The 26,539-nt window shown below is 40.2% G+C and overlaps 1 protein-coding gene across 1 annotated transcript in view; it reads left to right on the top strand.

Moving 5' to 3' along the window:
- LOC128063521 (zinc finger protein 350) overlaps window positions 1-26,539 on the top strand; it is a 442,658-nt gene that overhangs the window by 60,971 nt on the left and 355,148 nt on the right. Inside the window, exon 6 of the mRNA XM_052656298.1 lies at window positions 17,003-17,011. Coding sequence (XP_052512258.1) covers window positions 17,003-17,011 — 9 coding nt within the window. The remainder of the gene's footprint in view (window positions 1-17,002; window positions 17,012-26,539) is intronic.

Below are 26,539 nucleotides of genomic sequence, written 5' to 3' on the forward strand. Positions count from 1 at the left end.
TTCTCTAGGAGTTTTATAGTTTCTGGTCTTATGTTTAGATCTTTAATCCATTTTGAGTTTATTTGTGTGTATGGTGTTAGAAAGTGTTCTAGTTTCATTCTTTTACAAGTGGTTGACCAGTTTTCCCAGCACCACTTGTTAAAGAGACTGTCTTTAATCCATTGTATGTTCTTGCCTCCTTTGCCAAAGATAAGGTGTCCATAGGTGTGTGAATTTATCTCTGGGCTTTCTATTTTGTTCCATTGATCTATACTTCTGTCTTTGTGCCAGTACCATACTGTCTTGATGACTGTGGCTTTGTAGTAGAGCCTGAAGTCAGGCAAGTTGATTCCTCCAGTTCCATTCTTCTTTCCCAAGATTGCTTTGGCTATTCGAGGTTTTTTGTATTTCCATACAAATTGTGAAATTATTTGTTCTAGCTCTGTGAAAAATACCGCTGGTAGCTTGATAGGGATTGCATTGAATCTGTAGATTGCTTTGGGTAGTATACTCATTTTCACTATATTGATTCTTCTGATCCATGAATATGGTATATTTCATCATCTATTAGTGTCCTCTTTGATTTTTTTTTTCATCAGTGTTTTATGGTTTTCTATATATAGGTCTTTAGTTCCTTTAGGTAGATATATTCCTAAGTATTTTATTCTTTTCATTGCAATGGTGAATGGAATTGTTTCCTTAATTTCTTTTTCTACTTTCTCATTATTAGTGTATAGGAATGCAAGGGATTTCTGTGTGTTGATTTTATATCCCACAACTTTACTATATTCATTGATTAGCTCTAGTAATTTTTTGGTGGAGTCTTTAGGGTTTTCTATGTAGAGGATCATGTCATCAAAACAGTGGGAGTTTTACTTCTTCTTTTCCAATTTGGATTCCTTTTATTTCCTTTTCTGCTCTGATTGGTGTGGCCAAAACTTCCAGAACTATGTTGAATATTAGCAGTGAAAGTGGGCATCCTTGTCTTGTTCCTGACTTTAGGGGAAATGCTTTCAATTTTTCACCATTGAGGATAATGTTTGCTGTGGGTTTGTCATATATAGCTTTTATTATGTTGAGGTATTTTCCTTCTATTCCCGCTTTCTGGAGAGTTTTTATCATAAATGGATGTTGAATTTTGTCAAAGGCTTTCTCTGCATCTGTTGAGATAATCATATAGCTTTTATTTTTCAATTTGTTAATGTGGTGAATTACATTGATCGATTTGCGGATATTGATGAATCCTTGCATCCCTGGGATAAAGCCCACTTGGTCATGGTGTATGATCTTTTTAATTTGTGGTTGGATTCTGATTGCTAGAATTTTGTTAAGGATTTTTGCATCTATGTTCATCAGTGATATTGGCCAGTTATAAATCTTTAAGTATATTTTATCTGAAAAAATTATTGCCATGCTAATTTTTTTTAATTCCATAAAGTGCATTTTTCATTTTTCTACCTTAGTCCTATTATTTGACCATATCTCTTGAAAAACCATTTATTGAATATCAGTTCAGTTCAGTTCAGTCGCTCAGTCGTGTCCGACTCTTTGCGACCCCATGAATCGCAGCACGCCAGGCCTCCCTGTTCATCACCAGCTCCCGGAGTTCACTCAGACTCACATCTATCGAGTCGCTGATGCCATCCAGCCATCTCATCCTCGGTCGTCCCTTTCTCCTCCTGCCCCCAATCCCTCCCAGCATCACAGTCTTTGCCAATGAGTCAACTCTTCGCATGAGGTGGCCAAAGTATTGGAGTTTCAGCTTTAGCATCATTCCTTCCAAAGAAATCCCAGGGCTGATCTCCTTCAGAATGGACTGGTTGGATTTCCTTGCAGTCCAAGGGACTCTCAAGAGTCTTCTCCAACACCACAGTTCAAAAGCATCAATTCTTTGGCGCTCAGCCTTCTTCACAGTCCAACTCTCACATCCATACATGACCACTGGAAAAACCATAGCCTTGACTAGACGGACCTTAGTCGGCAAAGTAATGTCTCAGCTTTTGAATAAGCTATCTAGGTTGGTCATAACCTTTCTTCCAAGGAGTAAGCGTCTTTTAATTTCATGGCTGCAGTCACCATCTGCAGTGATTTTGGAGCCCCCAAAAATAAAGTCTGACACTGTTTCCACTGTTTCCCCATCTATTTCCCATGAAGTGACGGGACCAGATGCCATGATCTTCGTTTTCGGAATGTTGAGCTTTAAGCCAACTTTTTCGCTCTCCTCTTTCACTTTCATCAAGAGGCTTTTTAGTTCTTCTTCACTTTCTGCCATAAGGGTGGTGTCATCTGCATATCTGAGGTTATTGATATTTCTCCCAGCAATCTTGATTCCAGCTTGTGTTTCTTCCAGCCCAGCATTTCTCATGATGTACTCTGCATATAAGTTAAATAAGCAGGGTGACAATATACAGCCTTGACGTACTCCTTTTCCTATTTGGAACCAGTCTGTTGTTCCAAGTCCAGTTCTAACTGTTGCTTCCTGACCTGCATACAGATTTCTCAAGAGGCATGTTAGGTGGTCTGGTATTCCCATCTCTTTCAGAATTTTCCACAGTTTATTGTGTATAGTAATAATATTTTGAGTAAGAAATTCATCTACTTACATTTAATATAATAGATACAACTGTCTATCAATAGATTTTATTTTCTTGTTTTATCTGTATTAACTTCTTTTCCATTAGTTTTAAAATATAATTCTACTTTGTTATCTTTTCTTTGAAACTTGTGTATATATTTTGTGTTAGCATTAACCTAGAAAGTAAGATACATTTAAAGTGAATCACAGTGTCATTTTACCTAATACTATTACTCCACCTTGATGAGAACATTGAGACAATAATCTATTCACTGTATTTCATCTTTATGTTTTCCAGAATGCTCCAGAGAAGAATTTATTTATTTACTCATTTTTAAATTTTGTGTTTCAACTGTAATATTTTTAGTTAATTTTAAAAATTGAAATATAGTTGATTTATAGTATGTTTGGGTAAAACATTGAAATTCACAAATTTTTAATTTGTATTCCATTTATAGTTAATATAATATATCAGCTATGGTTCCTGTGCTGTACAATGTATCCTCAGTTCAGTTCAGTCGCTTAGTCGTGTCCAAATCTTTGTGGCCCCACGGATTACAGCAAGCCAGGCCTCCCTGTCCATCACCAGCTCCCGGAGTTCACTCAGATTCACGTCCATCGAGTCAGTGATGCCATCCAGCCATCTCATCCTCTGTTGTCCCCTTTTCCTCCTGCCCCCAATCCCTCCCAGCATCAGAGTCTTTTTCAATGAGTCAACTCTTCCCATGAGGTGGCCAAAGTACTGGAGTTTCAGCTTTAGCATCATTCCTTCCAAAGAACACCCAGGGCTGATCTCCTTTAGAATGAACTGGTTGGATCTCCTTGCAGTCCAAGGGACTCTCAAGAGTCTTCTCCAACACCACAGTTCAAAAGCATCAATTCTTCGGCGCTCAGCTTTCTTCACAGTCCAACTCTCACATCCATACATGAACACTGGAAAAACCATGCATCTCTCTCTCTTTTTTTTTTTTTTTTCTTTCTTTTTTTTAAATTTTATTTTTACTTTATTTTACTTTACAATACTCTATTGGTTTTGCCATACATTGACATGAATCCACCACGAGTGTATACGAGCTCCCCATCCTGAATCCCCCTCCCACCTCCCACCCCATATCATCTCTCTGGATCATCCCCATGCACCAGCCCCAAGCATCCTGTATCCTGTATCGAACATAGACTGGCGATTCATTTCTTACATGATAGTATACATGTTTCAATGCCATTCTCCCTAATCATCCCACCCTCTCCCTCTCCCTCAGAGTCCAAAAGTCTGTTCTATACATCTGTGTCTCTTTTGCTGTCTCGCATACAGGGTCATCATTACCATCTTTCTAAATTCCATATATATGTGTCAGTATACTGTATTGGTGTTTTTCTTTCTGGCTTACTTCACTCTGTATAATCGGCTCCAGTTTCATCCATCTCATTAGAACTGATTCAAATTTATTCTTTTTAATGGCTGAGTAATACTCCATTGTGTATATGCACCGCCATGCATCTCTTAATCCCATATTCCCCTGTTGCCCTTACCCTCTTTCCTCTACCCACTGGTAACCACTACTTCATTTTCCATATCTAGGAATCTCTTTTTTTTATTATATTCACTAGTTTGTTCCAGTTTTTAGATTCCACATAACAGTAATATCATATAATATTGGCTTTTCTGTGACTTAAGAACTTAATAATTCCTGAGCACAGTAATTTCTAAGTCCATCCACGTTGTTACAGTGGCAAAAGTTCAGTCTCTTTAATGGCTGAGCAGTATTCCACTGTGTATACACCACCTCTTCTTTATCCATTCATCTGTTAGTAACTCAGTCTGAGTCCTTATTTTGGGTATTATAAAAAATGCTGCTGTGAACAGTGGGGCGCATGTTACTTTTTGAATTAGTGTGTGTTGTCTTTTTTAAAATATATATACCCAGGTGTGGAATTGCTAGATCATATAGTAAGTCTGTGTTTTGGTTTTGTAAGGCTTGTCTATACTGTTTTTTGCAGTGGCTGCCCCAGTTTACATCCACATGAATAGTGTAGGAAGTTTCTCTTTTTTCAGTAGAGATTATTAATGAGACCTCTATGCCCTGTTTATACATTTAAAGAGTCAAATGTCAGCTGTCGCATCATGGGATGTGGCTCATTGGCCATGTTGCCTTGTGCACACATGGACTATCTCAGTGGTTCTGAGGGATGGGACTGCTTCACTGCCATGACTGCACAGTCTCACTGTGGGTGCATAATTGCCAAACTGCTCTTACACCTGGCTGTAAAATGTAATAATATCCCAGTATCAGTGTATCAACATACTCCCAGTTCAGTTCAGTTGCTCAGTCGTGTCCAACTCTTTGTGATCCCATGGACTGCAGCACACCAGGCCTCCCTGTCCATCACCAACTCCTGGAGTTTACTCAATCTCACGTCCATTGAGTCTGTGATGCTATCCAACCATCTCATCCTCTGTTGTCCCCTTCTCCTCCCGCCTTCAGTCTTTCCTAGCATCAGGGTCTTTTCTAATGAGTCAGTTCTTTGCATCAGGTGGCCAAAGTATTGGAGCTTCAGCTTCAGCATCAGTCCTTCCAATGAATTTTCAGGACTGATTTCCTTTAGGATGGACTCATTGGTTCTTCTTGCAGTCCAAGGGACTCTCAAGAGTCTTCTGCAACACCACAGTTCAAAAGCATAAATTCTTTGGTGCTCAGCTTTCTTTATAGTCCACCTCTCACATCCATACATGACCACTGGAAAAACAATAGCTGTGACTAGACGGACCTTTGTTGTCAAAGTAATGTCTCTGCTTTTCAATATGCTGTCTAGGTTGGTCATAACTTTTCTTCCAAGGAGCAAGCATCTTTTAATTTCATGGCTGCAGACACCATCTGCAGTGATTTTGGAGCCCCTCCCCCACCCTCCCCTCCTGCCGCAAATAAAGTCTGTCACTGTTTCCACTGTTTCCCTAGCTATTTGCCATGAAGTGATGGAACCAGATGCCATGCTCTTAGTTTTCTGAATGGTGAGTTTTAAACCAAGTGTTTCATTTTCCTCTTTCACTTTCATCAAGAGGCTCTTTAGTTGTTTTTTGCTTTCTGCACATACTCCCACCTTTCACTTAATGATCACTTTTTATTTTGAAAAATTTAAACATATGGAAATGTAAAAATACAGCAGGAAATATAGACCTGCAAAACCCTGAACGTACAGCATACTTTTCATCTAGATTTACCAAACATTACTATTTTCTTTGCAAACATTGCTGTTTTATCACAAATTCTTTTTCATCTGTTTATGTGCTTGTTGTTTCATGTGAGAATAAATTGTATACCTTTTGATAGTTTGCCCTTGATAGCTGAATATTTACTTTCTTCTTTCAAGGTCATTCTCTAACACAATAGAGGCATCTTATATATCAATCAATACTAGCATCTTGCTAACAAATAAGTGCTAATGTAACAGTATCATTGAATAGCAAGTCCATACACAGATTTCTCCCTGTACGACAATGATGCCTTTTCTATCTACTTTCATAAATCTAGGATCTAGTCATGATATGAGAATTGCATTCCATTGTCTTGATTCTTTCGTTTCTTTAATTTAGAACACTTGTGGCTCTTTTTTTTTTTTTTTCCTTCAGTGATACATTTTTGAAGAATACACACTCACTGTTTTGCAAAACATACTTCAGTGTAGATTTCTCTGATCCTATGCCTCATTTTGAGACTCAGGTTTAACATTTGAGCAGAGCTGTTTCACCCAGAAGACTATGGAAATGTCCTTTGCATCACCTCAGAGGTACAGATTAGGGATATTTTCTGTTATTGGTGTTGAGTTTGATTATTTAGTCATGATTGCATAGTAGATTTACTCCTTTTTGAGGTGAATTTTCTCCAGTGTAATTGATAAATAATCCTTGGGGTGAAACCTTAAAGTTGCCTGAACAGCTTAAATACTTTGACCAAATTATTCTAGCATCCACTGTAGATATTTCATGTGAAGCAATCCTCCAATGATCATTTCAAATCTGCATTCTCCTATCTCATAAGGGTATTAATTGCCATTCCTCTCTAATGAAGAGTTTTTCCTCTTTTGACTGTGAATTCAAGAATTCCTTTTCATTTGCAGTGATAAATTATTACTGTAATTTTCATTTTTGGTGCTCAAAAATTTCCCAGTTTTTCCACTGGGAAATTCTTCAGCCTGGGTATATCCCATCAGGTGTTCTGGTAGAAATTATTGAGTTAAAATACACAGAACATGCAGTTCAAGGGTACAATGCAGTGACCTTGAGTAAATTCACAGTACTGTGTAACCATGCACTGGTCATAGTAAACACCCACTTCCAACAACACGAGAGAAGACTCTACACTTGGACATCACCAGATGGTCAACATCAAAATCAGATTGATTATATTCTCTGCAGCAAAAGATGGAGAAGCTCTATACAGTCAACAAAAACAAGACCAGGAGCTGACTGTGGCTCAGATCATGGACTCCTTATTACCAAATTCAGACTGAAATTGAAGAAAGCAGGGGAAACTGCTAGACCATTCAGGTGTGACCTAAATCAAATCCCTTATGATTATACAGTGGAAGTGAGAAATAGATTTAAGGGCCTAGATCTGATAGATAGAGTGCCTGATGAACTATGGAATGAGGTTCGTGACATTGTACAGGAGACAGGGATCAAGACCATCCCCGTGGAAAATAAATGCAAAAAAGCAAAATGGCTGTCTGGGGAAGCCTTACAAATAGCTGTGAAAAGAAGAGAAGCGGAAAGCAAAGGAGGAAAGGAAAGATGTAAGCATCTGAATGCAGAGTTCCAAAGAATAGCAAGGAGAGATAAGAAAGCCTTCCTCAGCGATCAGTGCAAAGAAATAGAGGAAAACAACAGAATGGGAAAGACTAGAGATCTCTTCAAGAAAATTAGAGATACCAAGGGAACAGTTCATGCAAAGATGTGCTTGATAAAGGACAGAAATGGTATGGATCTAACAGAAGCAGAAGATATTAAGAAGAGGTGGCAAGAATACACAGAACTGTACAAAAAAAGATCTTCACGATCAAGATAATCACGATGGTGTGATCACTCAACTAGAGCCAGACATCCTGAAATGTGAAGTCAAGGGGGCCTTAGAAAGCATCACTATGAACAAAGCTAGTGGAGGTGATGGAATTCCAGTTGAGCTATTTCAAATCCTGAAAGATGATGCTGTGAAAGTGCTGCACTCAATAAGCCAGCAAATTTGGAAAACTCAGCAGTGGCCACAGGACTGGAAAAGGTCAGTTTTCATTCCAATCCCAAAGAAAGGCAATGCCAAAGAACACTCAAAGTACCGCACAATTGCCCTCATCTCACATGCTAGTAAAGTAATGCTCAAAATTCTCCAAGCCAGGCTTCAGCAATACATGGACCGTGAACTTCCTGATGTTCAAGCTGGTTTTAGAAAAGGCAGAGGAACAAGAGATCAAATTACCAACGTCTGCTGGATCATGGAAAAAGCAAGAGACTTCCAGAAAAACATCTATTTCTGCTTTATTGACTACGCCAAAGCCTTTGACTGTGTGGATCACAAGAAACTGTGGAAAATTCTTCAAGAGATGGGAATACCAGACCACCTGACCTACCTCTTGAGAAACCTATATGCAGGTCAGGAAGCAACAGTTAGAACTGGACATGGAACAACAGACTGGTTCCAAATAGGAAAAGGAGGACGTCAAGGCTGTATATTGTCACCTTGCTTATTTAACTTATATGCAGAGTACATCATGAGAAACGATAGGCTGGAAGAAGCACAAGCTGGAATCAAGATTGCCGGGAGAAATATCAATAACCTCAGATATGCAGATGACACCACCCTTATGGCAGAAAGTGAAGAAGAACTAAAAGGCCTCTGATGAAAGTGAAAGAGGAGAGTGAAAATGTTGGCTTAAAGCTCAACACTCAGAAAACGAAGATCATGGCATCTGGTCCCATCATTTCATGGGAAATAGATGGGGAAACAGTGGAAACAGTGTCAGCCTTTATTTTTTGGGGCTCCAAAATCACTGCAGATGGTGACTGCAGCCATGAAATTAAAAGACGCTTACTCCTTGGAAAAAAGTTATGACCAACCTAGATAGCATATTGAAAATCATAGACGTTACTTTGCCAACAAAGGTCCATCTAGTCAAGGCTATGGCTTTTCCAGTGGTCATGTGTGGATGTGAGAGTTGGACTGTGAAGAAACCTGAGCGCCGAAGAATTGATGCTTTTGAACTGTGGTGTTGGAGAAAACTCTTGAGAGTCCCTTGGACTGCAAGGAGATCCAACCAGTCCATTCTGAAGGGGATCAGCCCTGGCATTTCTTTGGAGGGAATGATGCTGAAGCTGCAACTCCAGTACTTTGGCCACCTCATGCGAAGAGTTGACTCATTGGAAAAGACTGTGATGCTGGGAGGGATTGGGGGCAGGAGGAGAAAGGGACGACAGAGGATGAGATGGCTGGATGGCATCACGGACTCGATGGAAATGAGTCAGTGAACTCTGGAAGTTGGATGATGGATTGGGAGGCCTGGTGTGCTGTGATTCATGGGTTCACAAAGAGTCGGACACAACTGAGTGACTGAACTGAACTGAACTGATTGTAGTAAATATTGTCCTGTGATTTTCACAGCGTTGGAAAGGTTGGAATGTGTAGGAAGAGTCCCATTTTCAGACTGTCAGAAGTCTATAAATGCAGCTGTTCTGCCTAAGATCATGTTATTGAGACACACACTTGCATGATGATTGTAATTTTATGGAACAGTGTAATTCTGAGTTCCTATGACTGTGTATATTTATGATATGAAATTTTCATAAATTTCATATGACAATTTTAAATTTATTTTTTATTGAAGGATAATTGGTTCACAGAATTTTGTTGTTTCTGTCAAACCTCAACATGAATCAGCCATAGGTATACATATGTCCCCTCCGTTTTGAAACTCTCTCCCATCTCCCTCCCCATCCCAACCCTCTAGGTTGATACAGAGCCCCTGTTTGAGTTTCCTTAGCCATACAGCAAGTTTCTTTTGGCTCTCTCTTTTACATATGGTAATGTAAGTTTCCACGTTGCTCTTTCCATACGTCTCACCCTCTCCTCCCCTCTCCCCATGTCCGCAAGTCTATTCTATATGTCTACTTCTCCACTGCTGCCCTATAAATATACAAGACAGTTTTGATGTGTTCAGTGTGTGTATTGATGCTTTTGAGTGTGTATTGATTTAGTTAAAACTACTAGAGCAAGAGTGATTGTGTATGCACATGTTAAATGTTAATGTATATAAATACATGTTTGAATGTATGAGTGTGCATGCATGCCTACTTGCATCTTTGTGCAGGTGAGTTGGCGTATGTGTGTGTGTGTGTGGGTGTTTCTGTGTAGGTTGGGTTGGCCCTCTTAATTGCTGTAGAAACTGAGTTGAAATTGCAGTCATTCCATCATGAACCTAGTTCAAAGAGTTGATTTGTGTGTAGGAACAGTAAGAATGGAATTCAACGTTTTATATATACAGAATAGTTTCATATAAATATATGTTTCTTAATTTAAAGAACAATCATGGTTCCTTACTCAGAAATTTCCACAAAAATATGTGTGGAGGATTCTGTTGATCATTTGTTGCTCTCTTTTGAGGGGCCACACCCAGTGGCTTGTGGGTTCTTAGTTCCCAGACCAGGGATTGAAGCCCTGACCTGCAAGTAAAAGCATTGAGTCTTCAGGACTGGACCAGCAGGGAATTCCCCGTTTGTTGGTCTTGAGTTGATTAAGTAGCATTAGCTTATCTGACATTTACATGAATAGTAGAATCTCCATCTTAAACTATCTGATCTTGGTTCTTTTATTTTCAAGAACTTTTAGGAACCTTCTTTATTTTTTCTGAAGATAATAGTTGGTTCTGCTTCCTGTCACTAGTGAGGGTCAATAGTAAAGTTTGTATTCCTAAAAGTTTACATATTCATTGGTATTGAGTTGTGCAAATGAGTGAAGTGACATCTAATGCAGATCCTTGGAATCATGTCCTTCTTTTTACCTGTGTATCTTTTGAAACAGTCATACTTAGACCAATTCCATTTCTTTACCTTTACCTTAATTGCTGGTTCAGCTCAGCATATGAAATGAGGAAGGAACTGTTCTATGTAGAATTTCTCAGTGAGGCAGAACCTCCATCAAGACACACACTTGCAGCCAGTCTCTTACGTGTCAAACCTAAGTACTTCCTGTTCCCTGCGTGTGAGCACTGCCTGACTCCAAGGATCACGAAAAAGTAAGTATCTGTCACAAACGCACTCCAGTAGTCTCTTAGACATATTAACCAGAAACTTATAATTGTCCCTGGTAATTAGCAACTGGGAGACTGTTTTCAGAAATAATCCTGGCTCCCAAGCCTGTTCCTGCCCGCGCTGCTACAGGTGACACGATAATTGCAGTTCTGAGGGGAGGTGAGGTCACAGGATCACAAGCTCATATCTCAGGGTCAAGCTACCCCTCTTGCACACAGGCTGATTGCTTTGACCTTGATGTTGACCTCACCATCCAGGCAGCAGGAAGAAACAGTGGCTTTCTCTACGTTCATCTGTGAAGTAGAATCTATAAAGGAAGGATTTGTGTCAGGAATCTGGTAAGTGAAGATATTGGACGAAGGGAATCTCCTGTGTATGAACCTAGTCAGCACCAAAGCCCTGCAGGAGGGCGGGATAAATCCTGAGTGTGAACTGAGATGGAAAAGGGAGATGGGGTCCTAGACCTTTCACCAATCCCTGATGGCTCCTAGTGTGATGAATGTATGTTTCACTGACAGAGATTGTTGTGGTTTAAAGCAAGTGAAAATGAAATCTGTTTTTCCATATGGTAAAGGACTGTAGTTCCTAAGCCAATTTGATGATCAGAGTACTTTTCAGGAATCATAGACATAATTTTTAGGTTGATAAGTGTGGCCAGGGTGGTCCATACTGTAAGAAGGAGTAGGATGAACCAGGGAATCATCTGATCCTGTGCTGAAACAGTGTGTCTAGCAGCTGTTGCTGGAGTAGAAGTGTTTTCTCTAACTCTGGGTGTTTGAAGTGCTTAGTACATTTAATAACTGTATCTGTATAGAATGTGGAGAAACTCTTATTGCTTAAAGTTAGCGATGCAGCATGTAAGAAAAATAGAAGTTTTCATGTTTCAGATATCATTTTTAGGCTCACGTGTATTTTGTGATATTTCTGCTGCTTTTAAATGTTATAACACCCATCCAAAAATATGTCATTTATACTGTACACAAATTGCTCACCTTAACATTTGATTTTGCACACAACTTGTATTTTCATATCTTTCACAAAGCTTGGCTTACTGTTAATACTTTTATTTGACTCAGGTATTAATATATATATATGTATATATGATTTGGATTTAGTAATAAAATCTACCATACAGCATTAATCAGGCATCAATGTTTGCTGTGCCATGGTTCCTATGATTTGTTCCATTGAACTTTTGTCCAGGAATGAAAGTAAGTGAGTCTTTCGGTTTCAGTCCTTATATTGAACCAATCTTGTATTCATTAAATCCACTTTGTCATGGGGAAAGTACCTGCAGTTTTATGCTGTGAGGCAGTCCATCTACATTTAACTACAGTTTCTACAGCTTTATTCAGAGTTAATATTTGCTTATAAAATGAGTCTTTAGGACTAAATGGAATATTGTCACTACCTAAATACGAAAATAAAATATTAATACCACCAACCTAAATATAATGATAAAGTACAAAAGCAAAACCAAATTTAGACCTGGTTTATTTGAAAAACAGAGGTGACTAGCATTTAAGTGTATTCTCGATTAAATGCACCATTCTTATTACAAGCTGATCTAGGGTCACATCCTGTTAGCCTTCTGTCCCTATCTAATGAGTGAATTTAGACCAAACACTGAATTTCTCTATGCTGATGTTCACCTCATACTTATGTATAACATAACAGTGTCTATCTCATGAATTTGTGAGGATTAAAGACATTCGTGCAAATGTGGGTTTCACAGCAGTGATTCATACATTGAAAGTGTTCTTTAATGGTTATACATTCAACTCTTGGAAGCACTTACCTGACAGGAATATTTGAGGTAAGCCATCCTTTCAAAGTAGGAACTATTGGTAAGTGGAGAATGTTGGGTTTTAGTTAACATTGTACCTGTGTTCGATGCCTCGTGTTCCCATTCAGGATCCTCTAGCTGAGAAGAAAACCATCAGTCACTGAGACCTGACAGCATGGCTGCCAGGGATTTGGCAGTAGCAGTGATCTTCTTATCACAGACTGTATTTGGAATGCTGGGGAATTTCTCTGTTCTTTACCATTATTTCTTCCTTCGCTTCACTGGGCAAAGGCTGAGAACCATAGATTTGATTGTCAAGAATCTTATTGTAGCCAACATCTTGGTTCTGTTCTCCAGTGGATTTCATGATACAGTGAAAAATTTTGAGTGGCATTTCATGGACAGTGATTTTGCATGCAGATTTTTCCCGTATGTTCGTGTAGTTGGCAGGGGCGTGTCCATTGGCACCACCTTCCTCTTGAGTGTCTTCCAGGCCATCACCATCAGTCCCAGGACTGCCAAATGGGCAGAACTTAAAGTGAAAGCTTTCAAATCCATGGTTCCGTCAGTTATCCTGTGCTGGACCCTGAACATGCTGGTGAATGTCATTTATCCTATGTATATGAGCGGAACATTGAGAAACAGAAGCACCACAAACAGAAAAGATCTTGGACACTGTAGTGCTGTCAGTCATGGCCAACCCGAAGACTCACTATATGCAGTATTACTCTCCTTTCCTGATGCCTTATGTTTTGTGCTCATGATCTTGGCCAGTGGCTCCACGGTTTTCATCCTGTACAGGCACAAGCAGAGGGTCCAAAACTTTCATAGGACCAACATCTCCACCATATCCTCCCCTGAGTCCAGAGCTACCAAAACCATCCTTCTCCTGGTGAGCACCTTTATCTTTTTTAACATCCTTACCTTCATCTGTACTATTATTTTTTCTGTTTTTGACAGTATCGATGTTTTCTTTGTGAAAACCTCTGCAGTAATCATTGCATGTTTCCCAATGGTCAGCCCCTTTCTGCTCATGAGCCGAGACTCCAGGATATCCAGGAACTGCTTTGCTGGGATAAGGCACTCAATATCTCCTACCCTTATTTGTGCTAAGTCACTTCAGTAATGTCCAACTCTTTGTGACCTCATGTACTGTAGCCCTCCAGGCTCCTCTGTCCATGGGATTCTCAAGGCAAGAATGTTGGAGTGGGTTGCATCTTCTGAACCCAGGGATCGAACTGGTGTCTCTTCCCTCTAACCTGCCTTGGCAGGCAGGTTCTGTTACCCCTAGTGCCACCTGGAATCCCATGTAAATTGTTGTCTCCAGTGCCAGCAAAATTCTTGACACTGCAGGTAAAGTATGTTCAGTATATTTTGCTGACGGAATGGATTAATTTGTCCAGTGCTTGTTGAGTTTCTTCCTACCTTCTTTGTGTCACTATAATGTGCTTTCTGTTTCTTTCACCTTTTGTCTTTGTTTCGCAGGTCATCTTTGTAAATATCAGTCTATTTTTTTATTATTTTCCTACCACTGTTTCAATGAAGTGCTTTTATTCCCAACAGTTGTGATACCAAATGTGAGTAGGTTTTTCCACACTCTGCAAAGCAGTTGTTCAACTCTGTCACTCCAACAATGATACTAACCACTTAGTTCAGATTCCAAAAGACTGTCCTCAGTTAAATGGGAGTCTCAAGTGTTGGGGGCTAATGTTGTGTCCACTTCTGATGACTTGGCTGTAACATCAGGGGTTCCTACACTCACCCCCCTCTTCAAGTTGAAGAATTTGGTGGAATATTCACAGAACTCTGGGAAACATTTTCCTTACTACCACCACTTTATTATAAAGGATACAAAGAAATGTCAGATGAAGGAGTACGTTGGGTGAGTTCTGGATGGAGCTCAACCGCAGGAGCCTCTGTCCCCATGGAGTTGGGCATTGCCACCCTCCCTGCAGGTGGATGTGTTGTCCAACTCTGAGGGTCTCTGTGCACTGTTGCTCACGGGGGTTTTATGGAGGTTTCATCATTGATTAAGTCATTGACAATTGGTGAGTACACTCAATCTCCAGTCCCTCTTCTGTCCCAAGAGACTGGGGGGAGGGGGGATCAACCTGAATGTTTCACCTCTCCAGCCACATGATTGGTTCCTCTGGCAACCAGCTGCCATCCTGAAGGTCTCTAGGGGCCCATCCAGGTCACCTCATTAACAAATACTCAGATATGATTAGTAAATGCTTGTTATGAGAAACAATAAAATACTTCTTTCACCCGTACCACTCAAACATTTCTAAAGGTTTTGGGTACATATACACAATGGAGTATTACTCAGCCGTTAAAAAGAATTCATTTGAATCAGTTCTGATGAGATGGATGAAACTGGAGCCTATTATACAGAGTGAAGTAAGCCAGAAAGAAAAACACCAATACAGTATACTAACACATATATATGGAATTTAGAAAGATGGCAATGACGACCCTGTATGCAAGACAGGAAAAAAGACACAGATGTGTATAACGGACTTTTGGACTCAGAGGGAGAGGGAGAGGGTGGGATGATTTGGGAGAATGGCATTCTAACATGTATACTATCATGTAAGAATTGAATTGCCAGTCTATGTCTGACGCAGGATACAGCATGCTTGGGGCTGGTGCATGGGGATGACCCAGAGAGATGTTATGGGGAGGGAGGTGGGAGGGGGATTCATGTTTGGGAACGCATGTAAGAATTAAAGATTTTAAAATTTAAAAAATAAAAAACTAAAAAAAATAAAAAATAAAGGTTTTGGGAGTTCCATATCATACACCAGGGAAATGTCCAAATGGAGATACCTTCTGTGGCACAGTTCTCATGCTGAAAGTTATTTTTTACATTGTAAGTTTTGAGTTCATGCAAGTACCGGCCTTGGACTTCAGCTAGCTGAGTTTCACCGGACTTCAGATTTTTCTCTCATCCTAGCCTCTCCTATATTGTAAAGAACCGTCCTTGAAACCAGCAACTCTGTGGGATAGGATGCTTTGAATCCATACCAGGTCCAGCATAAGTTATGACTTTGAAAACACCCACTTTGATTTTTTTTATTGTCTTTTTTGGGGGTTGAGACAGGCAGGGCCAGCCGTTGTGTCTAGGTGGTGATGTCCATGATCCCGATTCTCCCCTAGGGGGCACTTGCTGAGTCTTTATGTGTTCATCCTTCCTCATGCAGGGCCTTGAGCCCATGTTCAGGCACTCCAGCAGGGCCTTGGAGCAGACCTGGTTCTGGGAGGATGCCTGACAGGCAGATCCCTCCCAAGGACTTGACAGGAACAGTACTTATTTCTCAGGTCGCATGAAATTAGTACTGATTGAGTTCACTTGCAGATTGGTGCTGACACACTGGTTTTATTGTACATGGTTTATATTGACAAGTGCCCCTAAATAAAACCATATCTCAAGGGTCAGGTCTATCCTAAATGTAACTGTCTGTGTGTCTTTTGTGTTGTGTGTGTCTTTTTAAAGCCCCTTTGGGGTAGGATGTATTCACTGTTAGATTTCTGTGGCCTGGGATCCTAGACTTGGTAACAGAGCTTACTACAGCAAGATGACATGTCTAAATATGTTTTGTTAGTAGAAGTAGTATTTTTTTTTTTTTAAACACAGTACAGGGCATATGAGATCTTCCCAAACTAGGATCAAACCAAAGCCCAAACAGTGAAAGTGCTGAGTCCTAACCATTGTGCCACCAGGAAATTCCTTGTATTATTCAATCAGAGATCTCCAGGGTCATCCTCAAAGTTGACTCATAGAAGGACTCCCAAGATTCAGGAGTGGTTACACTCACCTCCACACCTCCACACACATACATATATGTGCTGTGCTCAGTCACTCAGTCGTGTGTGACTCTTTGCGACCCCATGAACTACATCGCACCAGGCTCCTCTGTCCATGGGATTTCCCAGGCAAGAAAACTGGAGTGGGTTGCCATTTCCTTCTCCATTACACCTAAGGTTACACCCAGGGTTACTCTTTATTGCAGTGCAAGGATACACACTAGAATCAGCAAAGGGAAAGGTACCTGGGGTGAAATTCACAAGAAACCAGGCTTAAGATTCCACATGTCTTTTCAAGGGAAGGGACATGAAGATGATATGAGTTTGCCCTGAATGACATGTGACAGTACACGTGTTGCTGTTGTTAGTCCCTAAGTCATGTCAGACTCTGTGACCCCATGGACTGCAGCACATCAAGCTTTCTTGTCTTTCACTATCTTCCAGAGTTTGTTCAAACTCATGTCTATTGTTTCAGTGATGCCATCTTCTGTTATCCCCTTCTCCTCCTGCCCTCAGTCTTTCCCAGCATCAGGGTCTTTCCCAGTGAGTTGGCTCTTTGCTTCAGGTGGCAAAAGTATTAGAACTATACATGAAGTCTTGCCATCCTAGGAAGTTCAGCTGAGTCTAGCTGCAGGGCTGTCCTAGGGGTCAAGAAGATAACTCTGAGGCCTCACGCGATGGACATCTGCTACTCAGACCCCAGGCCTTGACAGCAAATGGCTCTTTGTCATAAATGGCATTGTTAGGCTTATCTTCCCTGGTCCTACTGGTCTTATATGGCACAATGCCTCAAGTATATCAAAACAGGATAATATTCCAAAGTTCAAAGATTATCTCCCAAAGTGAGGCAATGCTGAAGACAAGTCTTTCTTTAAAATTTTCAGGGTTTGAGCACCAAGATTTGCTGAATTAACACTTTCATTCAAGGTCATAGTGAATGGTTCTTTTGTTCTTGTTTTCCTAAAGATGTCTAGGAATTTGCTGATCAGGTACAGTGGCACCACAGGAAGCACAATAACCTGATAACTCTGAAAAGTTGGCATGAATATGATGATTTGGGGAACATATATTGTCTACACTTAAAGCTTGATTCTTTACAAGAAAGACTCCACAAATCTGACTCACAAGGGAAAAGGTTCTTGAGGGAGGGGTGCAGAGAGAATGGGAATTGGATAGAATGACTAGATTAGGGAAGATACAGATCCACAGGGAAGCAGGAGGCCATGAAGGACAAGGATTTGCCCACTGAGGTTCTGGGATTAGTGGGAGTATAGAGTTGTCAAGGGAGAGGATTCCATGGGGTTATATAGAGTGGACGAGAGGTATGGAAATAGAAGGGTCTGGTGGGGGTTGGAGGGAAAAATGTAGGTCATGGGCTTGAAGAGTGCTACCAAAAGCCCTGAGAGAGAGATAAAGACCTAAGAAGTTGTGGGGTGAAGGTCACGGGTACTAGAGGTACAGGGGAAGCCAGCAAGGAAATAAGTTGGTGAAGTTATTTGGGGCAGATTTGGGGTCACTAACTCATCTCCCATTATTAATACCGTTATTTTCAGCAGAATCGCAAGTCACTCATAGGCCAGTTTTTACAACCAGACATTGAAGTGATAATACTGTTCGTATCAGATACTCCTGGGACTTCCCTTGAAGTCCAGTGGTTCAGACTCCACACTTCCACTGCCAAGAGTATGGATTTGATCCCTGGTCTGGGAAGTGAGATCCCACATGCCTCATGGCACAGCCCCCCCTCCCCAAAATACTGCTAATAATTTTTATGTTCATTAGGTCCCTAGGTAGAAGTTTGAGTGTGTACCAAACCATCACTAGTTTACTCCTCTTTGGTATTTCAGGCATGGGAAATGACCAGGATGGGCCTGGCTGGAGCATCTCTCCTGGTCTGGAGCCCTCAGTATTGGCAGCAGGAGACCTGACTCTTTCTCAGTATGATGTTTTCAAGAACTTTTATGCCTCTAACTGATTTGATGAGATTCCCCTTTTTTACTTTAGTATTTTTAAAATTTAATACAAGCTTTATATAAGAAATAACACATAACTAAACAGTATTAAAAACCTCTGGTAAAATGTCACAAACCTCCATCCATAGTTCTTCAGGCACTCTGTGTATCAGATCTAATCCCTTGAATCTATTTGTTACTTTCACTGTATAATCATAAGAAATTTGATTTAGGTCATACTTGAATGGTCTAGTAGTTTTCTCTACTTTCTTCAATTTAAGTCTGAATTGGGCAAGAAGGATTTTGTGATCTGAGCCACAGTCAGCTCCTGGTCTTGTTTTTGCTGACTGTATAGAACTTCTGCATCTTTGGCTGCAAAGAATATAATCAATCTGATTTTTGTATTGACCATCTCTTGATGTCCATGTGTAGAGTCTCCTCTTGTTTTGTTGGAAAAGGGTGTTTGCTATGACCAGTGTGTTCTCTTGGCAAAACTATTAGCCTTTGCCCTGCTTCATTCTGTACTCCAAGGCCAAATTTACCTGTTACTCCAGGTATGTCTTGACTTGCAATTTTGCATTCCAGTCTCCTATGATGAAAAGTACATCTTTTTCTGGTGTTAGTTCTATAAAGTCCTTTAGGTCTTCATAGAACTGTTCAACTTCAGCTTCTCAGCATTATTGGTCAGGGCATAGACTTGGATTACTGTGATATTAATGATTTTCCTTGGATACAAAACAGATCATTCTATCGTTTTTGAGATTGCATCCAAGTACTGCATTTCAGACTCTTGTTGACTATGATTGCTACTCCATTTCTTCTAAGGGATTCTTGCCCTCAGTAGTAGATATAATGGTCACCTGCATTAAATTCAACCATTACAGTCCATTTTAGTTTGCTGATTCCTAAATTGTTGATGTTCACTCTTGCCATCTCCTGTTTGACCACTTCCACTTTGCCCTGATTCATGGACCTAACATTCCAGGTTCCTATGCAATATTGCTCTTTACAGCATTGGACTTTACTTCCATCGCCTGCCATATCCACAACTGGTCGTCGTTTTTGCTTTGGCTCTGTCTCTTCATTCTTTCTGGAGTTATTTCTCCACTGATCTCCAGTAGCATATTGGGCACATACCGACCTGGGGAGTTCATCTTTCAGAGTCGTATCTTTTTGCTTTTTCATACTGTTCACGGGGTTCTCAAGGCAAGAATACTGAAGTGGGTTGCCATTCCCTTCTCCGGTGGACCATGTTTTGTCAGAGCTCTTCACCATGACCTGTCTGTCTTGGGTGGACCTGCATGGTATGGCTCATGTCCACAAACAATCTCGTTGTTATAGAGAACTGTATGAGTGTGTAACTTAAATTTATAGCCATAAAATTCATAGAAATGAAGTAGGCATGGAATATTAAGAAAAGGTACATGAAAATGGAACAGCATGTGGCAAGTCATTGCTCAATCTGAAGACCAGATTGTTGGAGGGGAAATTCAGTCCTTGAGGAAGGCTTTTGGAGGCTGGTCATGAGTTTTGTCCATTATATCCTTAGAATGAAGACAGTAATTTATATGGAATATGATGTTTTGTGGGGGCAATGGGCATGCTTAAATATGTTCGGATATAAATGGCCTAACTGAACTGATGTGGTGCAAAGGAGAGCATAACATTACATTTTACTAGTTTCTAAATAACATCAGGTGATTGTGACAATGGTAAAAGACCTGAATTGCCTGGAAGTGGGATGTGTAGAAGTCAGAATTTTCCCTCTTTAGTGAAGATGAGTTGGACATATTGCGATGGAACATGTTGGCAGATGAATGCTCTATGAAGTTAGTTTGTGGTGGAGACTTCCATTAAATTCAGAGCACCCCAAGGAGAGCCATTTGAGAGGAAAAGACATGGATCCATTCTGTGTGTATAGAATTTGTGGTTCCTGATTTTCAAGGAGCAAAGTGCATATTGTCTCAGTTTAAGGAGAGATTTTTACTGTATTGCCATTCTGAAGCCAATGAAAGTATTGAGGATTCAACAGGTTGAAAAGCAAAATACTTATTTTAACACAATGGATATATAGATTGAACCTTGTACCCCAAAGAGAAACCAACATTTTCACCTGACATGAAACACTTAAATATTTACCACAAACTAGGTCACACAGCAAGAAAAAGAAAATACATGTACAGATACCTATAAATGTGTATATATGTTTGCTTGAAGCTATGTGTATGTATATATACATACATATAGAATTAATCATATTTGTTATTTATCAGTAATATAATGAAAAGTTGTATGTTAAAAACAATTAAAAATGGCCATAACTACAATAGTTCAGTTCAGTTCAGTTCAGTCACTCAGTCATGTCCGACTCTTTGAGATCCCATGAACCGCAGCACCCCAGGCCTCCCTGTCCATCACCAACTCCCACAGTTCACCCAAACCTATGTCCATTGAGTCGGTGATGCCATCCAACCATCTCATCCTCTGTCGTCCCCTTCTCCTCCTGCCCTCAATCTTTCCTGGCATCAGGGTCTTTTCAAATGAGTCAGTTCTTTGCATCAGGTGGTCAAATTATTGGAGTTTCAGCTTCAACATCAGTCTGTCCAATGAACACCCAGGACTGATCTCCTTTAGGACCGACTGGTTGGATCTCCTTGCAGTCCAAGGGACTTGCAAGCATCTTCTCCAACACCACAGTTCAAAAGCATCAGTTCTTTTGTACTCAGCTTTCTTTATAGCCCAGCTCTCACATCCATACATGACCACTGGAAAAACCATAGCCTTGACTAGACGGACCTTTGTTGACAAAGTAACGTCTCTGCTTTTGAATATGCTGTCTAGGTTGGTTATAACGTTCCTTCCAAGGAGTAAGCGTCTTTTAATTTCATGGCTGCAATCACCATCTGCAGTGATTTTGGAGCCCCCAAAAATAAAGTCAGCCACTGTTTCCACTGTTTTCCCATCTATTTGCCATGAAGTGATGGGACAGAATGCCGTGATCTTAGTTTCCTGAATGTTGAGCTTTAAGCCAACTTTTTCGCTTTCCTCTTTCACTTTCATCAAAAGGCTTTTTAGTTCTTCTTCACTTTCTACCATAACTACAATAGTGATAAGTCTTAATATGTGTGTTATCTGAAGAGCATATTGCCACGCTAGGTTTTTGTTCACTTCAGTTCAGTCACTTAGTCGTGTCCAACCCTTTGTGACCCCATGGACTGCAGCACACCAGGCCTCCCTGTCCATCACCAACTCCCGGACCCTACTCAAACTCATGTCCATCGCGTCGGTGATGCCATCCCGCCATCTCATCCTCTGTCGTCCCCTTCTCCTCCTGCCTTCAATCTTTCTCAGCATCAGGGTCTTTTCCAATGCTTTCCTCAGTCAGGGGTCTATGATGAAGATATATTTAGTCCAATAAGAGTAGATCTACAATTTTATCTGAATGATCACTATGTGTTCATTGGAGATTATTTTTCAATTTAATTTTATTTTTATTTTTTAAGTATAGGTCACTTGTGTAAGTTTCACAGCAAAGTGATTCTGTTATATATTTTCCTGGTTATTTTGCATGTCAGTTACTACAAGATATTGCATATAATTCCCTGTGCCATACAGTAAATCCTTGTTGCTTATCTGTTTTATGTATAGTTTGGTAATTTCAAACTTTTAGTTTCTCCCTCTTCCTCCTTTCTCCTTTCGTCATCATAAGTCTGTTTTGTATGTTGGTGAGTCTGTTTGTGTTTTATGTGTATAGACTCACTTACATTATATTTTAGATTCCAAATACAAGTGATATTATATAATATTTATCTTTGTCTGACTTAATTCACTTAATATGATAATCTCTAGATCCTTCCATAGTACTGCTAATTGTGTTATTTTATTTTTAAATGGCTGATTAATATTCCATTGTATATCTATACCTCATCTTCTTTATGCATTTATCAGTTGATGCACATTTAGATTCCTTCCGTGTCTTGATTATTGTTAGCATTTCTATGAACACTGGGGTGCATGTATCTTTTCTAACTGGAGCTTTTACTTTTTCTGGCTCTGTTGTATCATGGAGTGATATTTCTGAATCATATGTTAGCTCTGTTTTAAAAGAACATTCATGCTGTTTTCCATAATGGCTGCACCAATTACATTCTCACTAATAATATACGAAGTTTTATTTTTTCAGTGGAGGCCATTAATGAGACATCTTTGTCAAAACACTCCCTTTTTATACAGTTAAAGTATTGAACATCAGTTCTCAAACCATGGTATGTAGACCGTCACATTGATTTGTACATGTGTGGATTATGTCAGTGGTTCTGAGATGCAAAGTTGGTTCATCACCATGACTGCAGAATCCCACTGTGGGTGCATAATAGCTACATTGCTCTTGGAGCTGGCAGTAAAAGTCATATGCCACCATCTGTGTACCCATACACTCTACTTTCATTTAGTGGTCACTTTTAATTTTGAAAACTTGAAACTTCCAGAAAATTAAAACATATAGCAGAAAATTTCTATAGAAAATTTAACCTTTCAGCATATGCTTCATCTGGAACCACCAATATTACCGTTTTTTTCAAACATTACTCTTTTACCATAAGTTGTTTTTCATCTATCTGTGTTTTTGCAGTTTCATATGAAAATAATTTTCTGACATCTTGAGACTTTGCCCCTTGACCTGAATATTTGTCCCCTTATTTGTAGATCATTCTCATGTCTTACAAATAGATCCATCATGCTTAACAAATCAACAACAGTGTTATACCATCATGGAACAGACCATCCATATACAGAATTCCCCAATGAGACAATGATATTTTTATGATTGCTTTCAGAAATCTAGGACCAGTCATGATAGAAGGATTGAGTCAATTGTCTTGATTCATTAATTTTTTTAATCTAGAACACCAGCAGATCATTTTCCCCCTTCAGTGATACACTCTTAAAGAATGCATGCTTACTGTTTTTGCACAGTGTGGCAATCAATATCTTTGTTCTCCAGACCAAGGGTAGAACCCAGAGTGCTAAATCCTGCATGCTCAGTTTTGCAGAACATCCTTAAATGTAGATTTCTCTGATCCTCTGCTTCATCTGAGACTCAGTTTTAACATTGAATAAGAACTTCTATAGCCAGATGACTATGGAAACGTCTGTTTGTATCACCTTGAAGGCAGATGATGGATATTTTCTGTTATTGGCCACAAGTTTGGTTACTTGGTTATGATCATGTACTAGATTTACTCCTTCTAGAAATGGATTTTCTCCTGTGTAATTGGTAATCATTTGAGTGATACCTTGAAGTTCCTTGAGCAGCTTAAATATTAATATGTTGACCACATTTTTCTAGCATCCGTTGTTGATATTTTATCTGAATCAACCATCAGATGATGGTTTTAACATTCTTCTATGACTTGTGTGCATGCGGCGTGCTCAGTCATGTCCAACTCTTTGTGATGCCATGGGCTGTAGCCTACCAGGCTCCTATATCCATAGGATTCTCCAGGCAAGAATACAGAAGTGGGTTGCCATGCCCTCCTCCAGGGGCTCTTCCCAACCCAGGGATCGAACCTGTGTCCCCTGCATCTCCTGCATTGCAGGCGGATTCTTTATCTACTGAGCCACCTGGAAAGCCCCTTCTCACATGTGTATAATTGTCATTCCTCTGTAATGAAGAGTGTTTCCTTGTATCTAATGACGGTGGACTCAAGATTTCTGTTTCATTTGCAGTAGTGTAATATTATTGTAAGTTTTTATTTTGATGCTCAAAATATCCCATATTTGCCCAAAGGGAAATTCTTTAGCCTGGACATGTCCCATCAGGTTTTTTGGTGTATCACTGTTGAGTGAATATACTGTTGAGTGTCATATATATATATATATATATATATATATATATATAGCATGCAGTTCATGGCTGATTCATGTTGAAGTTTGACAGAAAAAAGCAGAATTCTGTAAAGCAATTATCCTTCAATAAAAAATAAATTTAAAAAAGACTACTGTTAAGTGTTGTTCTCCCCAAATTTTAGCTGCTCTCCTGTAGATTCAAGTGAAGAGTGTTGAAGGGCATATTATATGAGCAGAATTTTTACCCCGGGTTGAAATTAAAGAAAGCTGAGCACTGAAGAATTGACGCTTTTGAACTGTGGTGTTGGAGAAGACTCTTGAAAGTCCCTTGGACAGCAAGGAGATCACATCAGTCAATCCTAAAGGAAATCAGTCCTGAATATTCATTGGAAGGACTGATGCTGAAGCTGAAGCTCGAATACTTTGGCCACCTGATACAAAGAACTGACTCATTGGAAAAAACTCTGATGCCAGGAAGGATTGAAGGCAGGAGAAGGGGATGACAGAGAATGAGATGGTTGGATGGTATCACCAAACTGATGGACATGAGTTTGAGCAAGCTCTGGGAGCTGGTGATGGACAGGGAAACCTGGCGTGCTGCAGTCCATGGGGTCACAAAGAGTCAGACACGACTGAGTGACTGAACTGACTGACTGAAATTAGAAACTATAGGAAATGCGAACAGGTTTTCGAAGAGATATCTGCAATCTCGTGCTTACTACAGCATAGATAATGGAAACAAATTGTTCCTGAAAGAATGATAAAAATATATACATACACAAACACACATACACATAATGCAATACTATTCAGTTATGAGAAGGAAGGTTATCCTGTCATTCGAGATAAGGATGAATCTTGAGGATGTTACACTAAGTGAGATTATTCAGACAGAGAAAGACAAAGAGGGTATGATAGCATTTGAACATGGAATCTAAAGAAGCCAGACTCATAAAAACAGAGGAAACTGGTGGCTACCAGAGGTAGGGAGGTGGAGGAGTAGGAAAGTTGTCTAAACTACTTGAAACTAGCAGACAGCTAGGTCCTGGAGATCCAACAGAGTACAGTGGAATACAGGTTCGCTGGATTCACTGTTTTATATGTATATATGATGTTTATGTTTATATGTGTGCACTATTATATGCAGCCAATGTAATTGTTCTATCGACATAAAGGTAGTCAAGGTTATTTGATCTGGCAGAAATACTATCATTCCAATGGTGATTATATTACAATATATAAAAGCATGAAGTGAAATGTTGTACAGCTTAACTTTACACAACGTCATATGTCAAATATAGTTCACTAAGAAAAGGAACCAACCATACATGAGTATTGTGATTTGATTACAAATGAAGGAATAGATGGAAGGCAGAATCAGTTAGAGGCCTCCAGTCTCCCTCTGCCACCAACACCACTCCTAGAGCTGGACCTGTCCATGTTCTCACTCTGCCTCTCTTCCCTTGCCACATCCTTCATCTCCACCCTGTGATATTTAGATCTCCGCTAAAAGCCCACCTGATCTCCGACCTCTATTGCACTCTCCACCACTGTCTTGGGACATTTTTGACGTCCATCCTTCTGGGGCCATTATTCTAGGGACCTCATTCTAACCCTCCTCAGCTGTCCTCAGCCCTGCAATGTCTATCGTCTGTGCCTTCCTTCCTCTGGCCAACCATCTGCCCCAAATTCAGAGATTTCATCACAGGCCCTATGCCTTCTGTATCCCTTCACTCTCATCTGCCCTTAACCTGAGCTCTCCCCAACATCTCCGTGGACCCAGTCCACACACTGCATCCATGATCCTTAGCCCTGTAGTCCCGACCCTTTGTCCTGGGCGCTCGGGCTCCCTCATGCCCACTGTCCTCTCCATGTCTCTCATGTCCTGTGCCCGTTATTTCCCCCAGGCTCCATTCCCATCTCACACACTATCTCACTAGGACTGTTATCTTTACCAGGACCTGCCTATTCCGTGTGACGTCATGTTCTCCCCACACTGTTTTGTACACCCACCCACCACTGACCTTTACTTACTTTTGCCCAGTAAATTCTCATCACCATGGAACTTTTGTTCCTGTGACATATCTCTCCAGGTCCCGAAGTTCCCCATATCATAACTTCTTGTCCACTTTGCTCACTTGTATTTTCATACCCAGCCTTGTACTTGAATGTACTTGAACATTATACTTCCTGTGCCTTTTCTCTCTTCCCTCTCTCTTCCTGCGCCCTCTCTACCACCCCATGTCCCCGGGTTCACTCCACCACCATCTTATCCATATGGCTCCTTTTCCCTCTTACCCATT

Source organism: Budorcas taxicolor, chromosome 18, assembly GCF_023091745.1.
Source record: "Budorcas taxicolor isolate Tak-1 chromosome 18, Takin1.1, whole genome shotgun sequence".
Lineage (NCBI taxonomy): Eukaryota > Metazoa > Chordata > Mammalia > Artiodactyla > Bovidae > Budorcas > Budorcas taxicolor.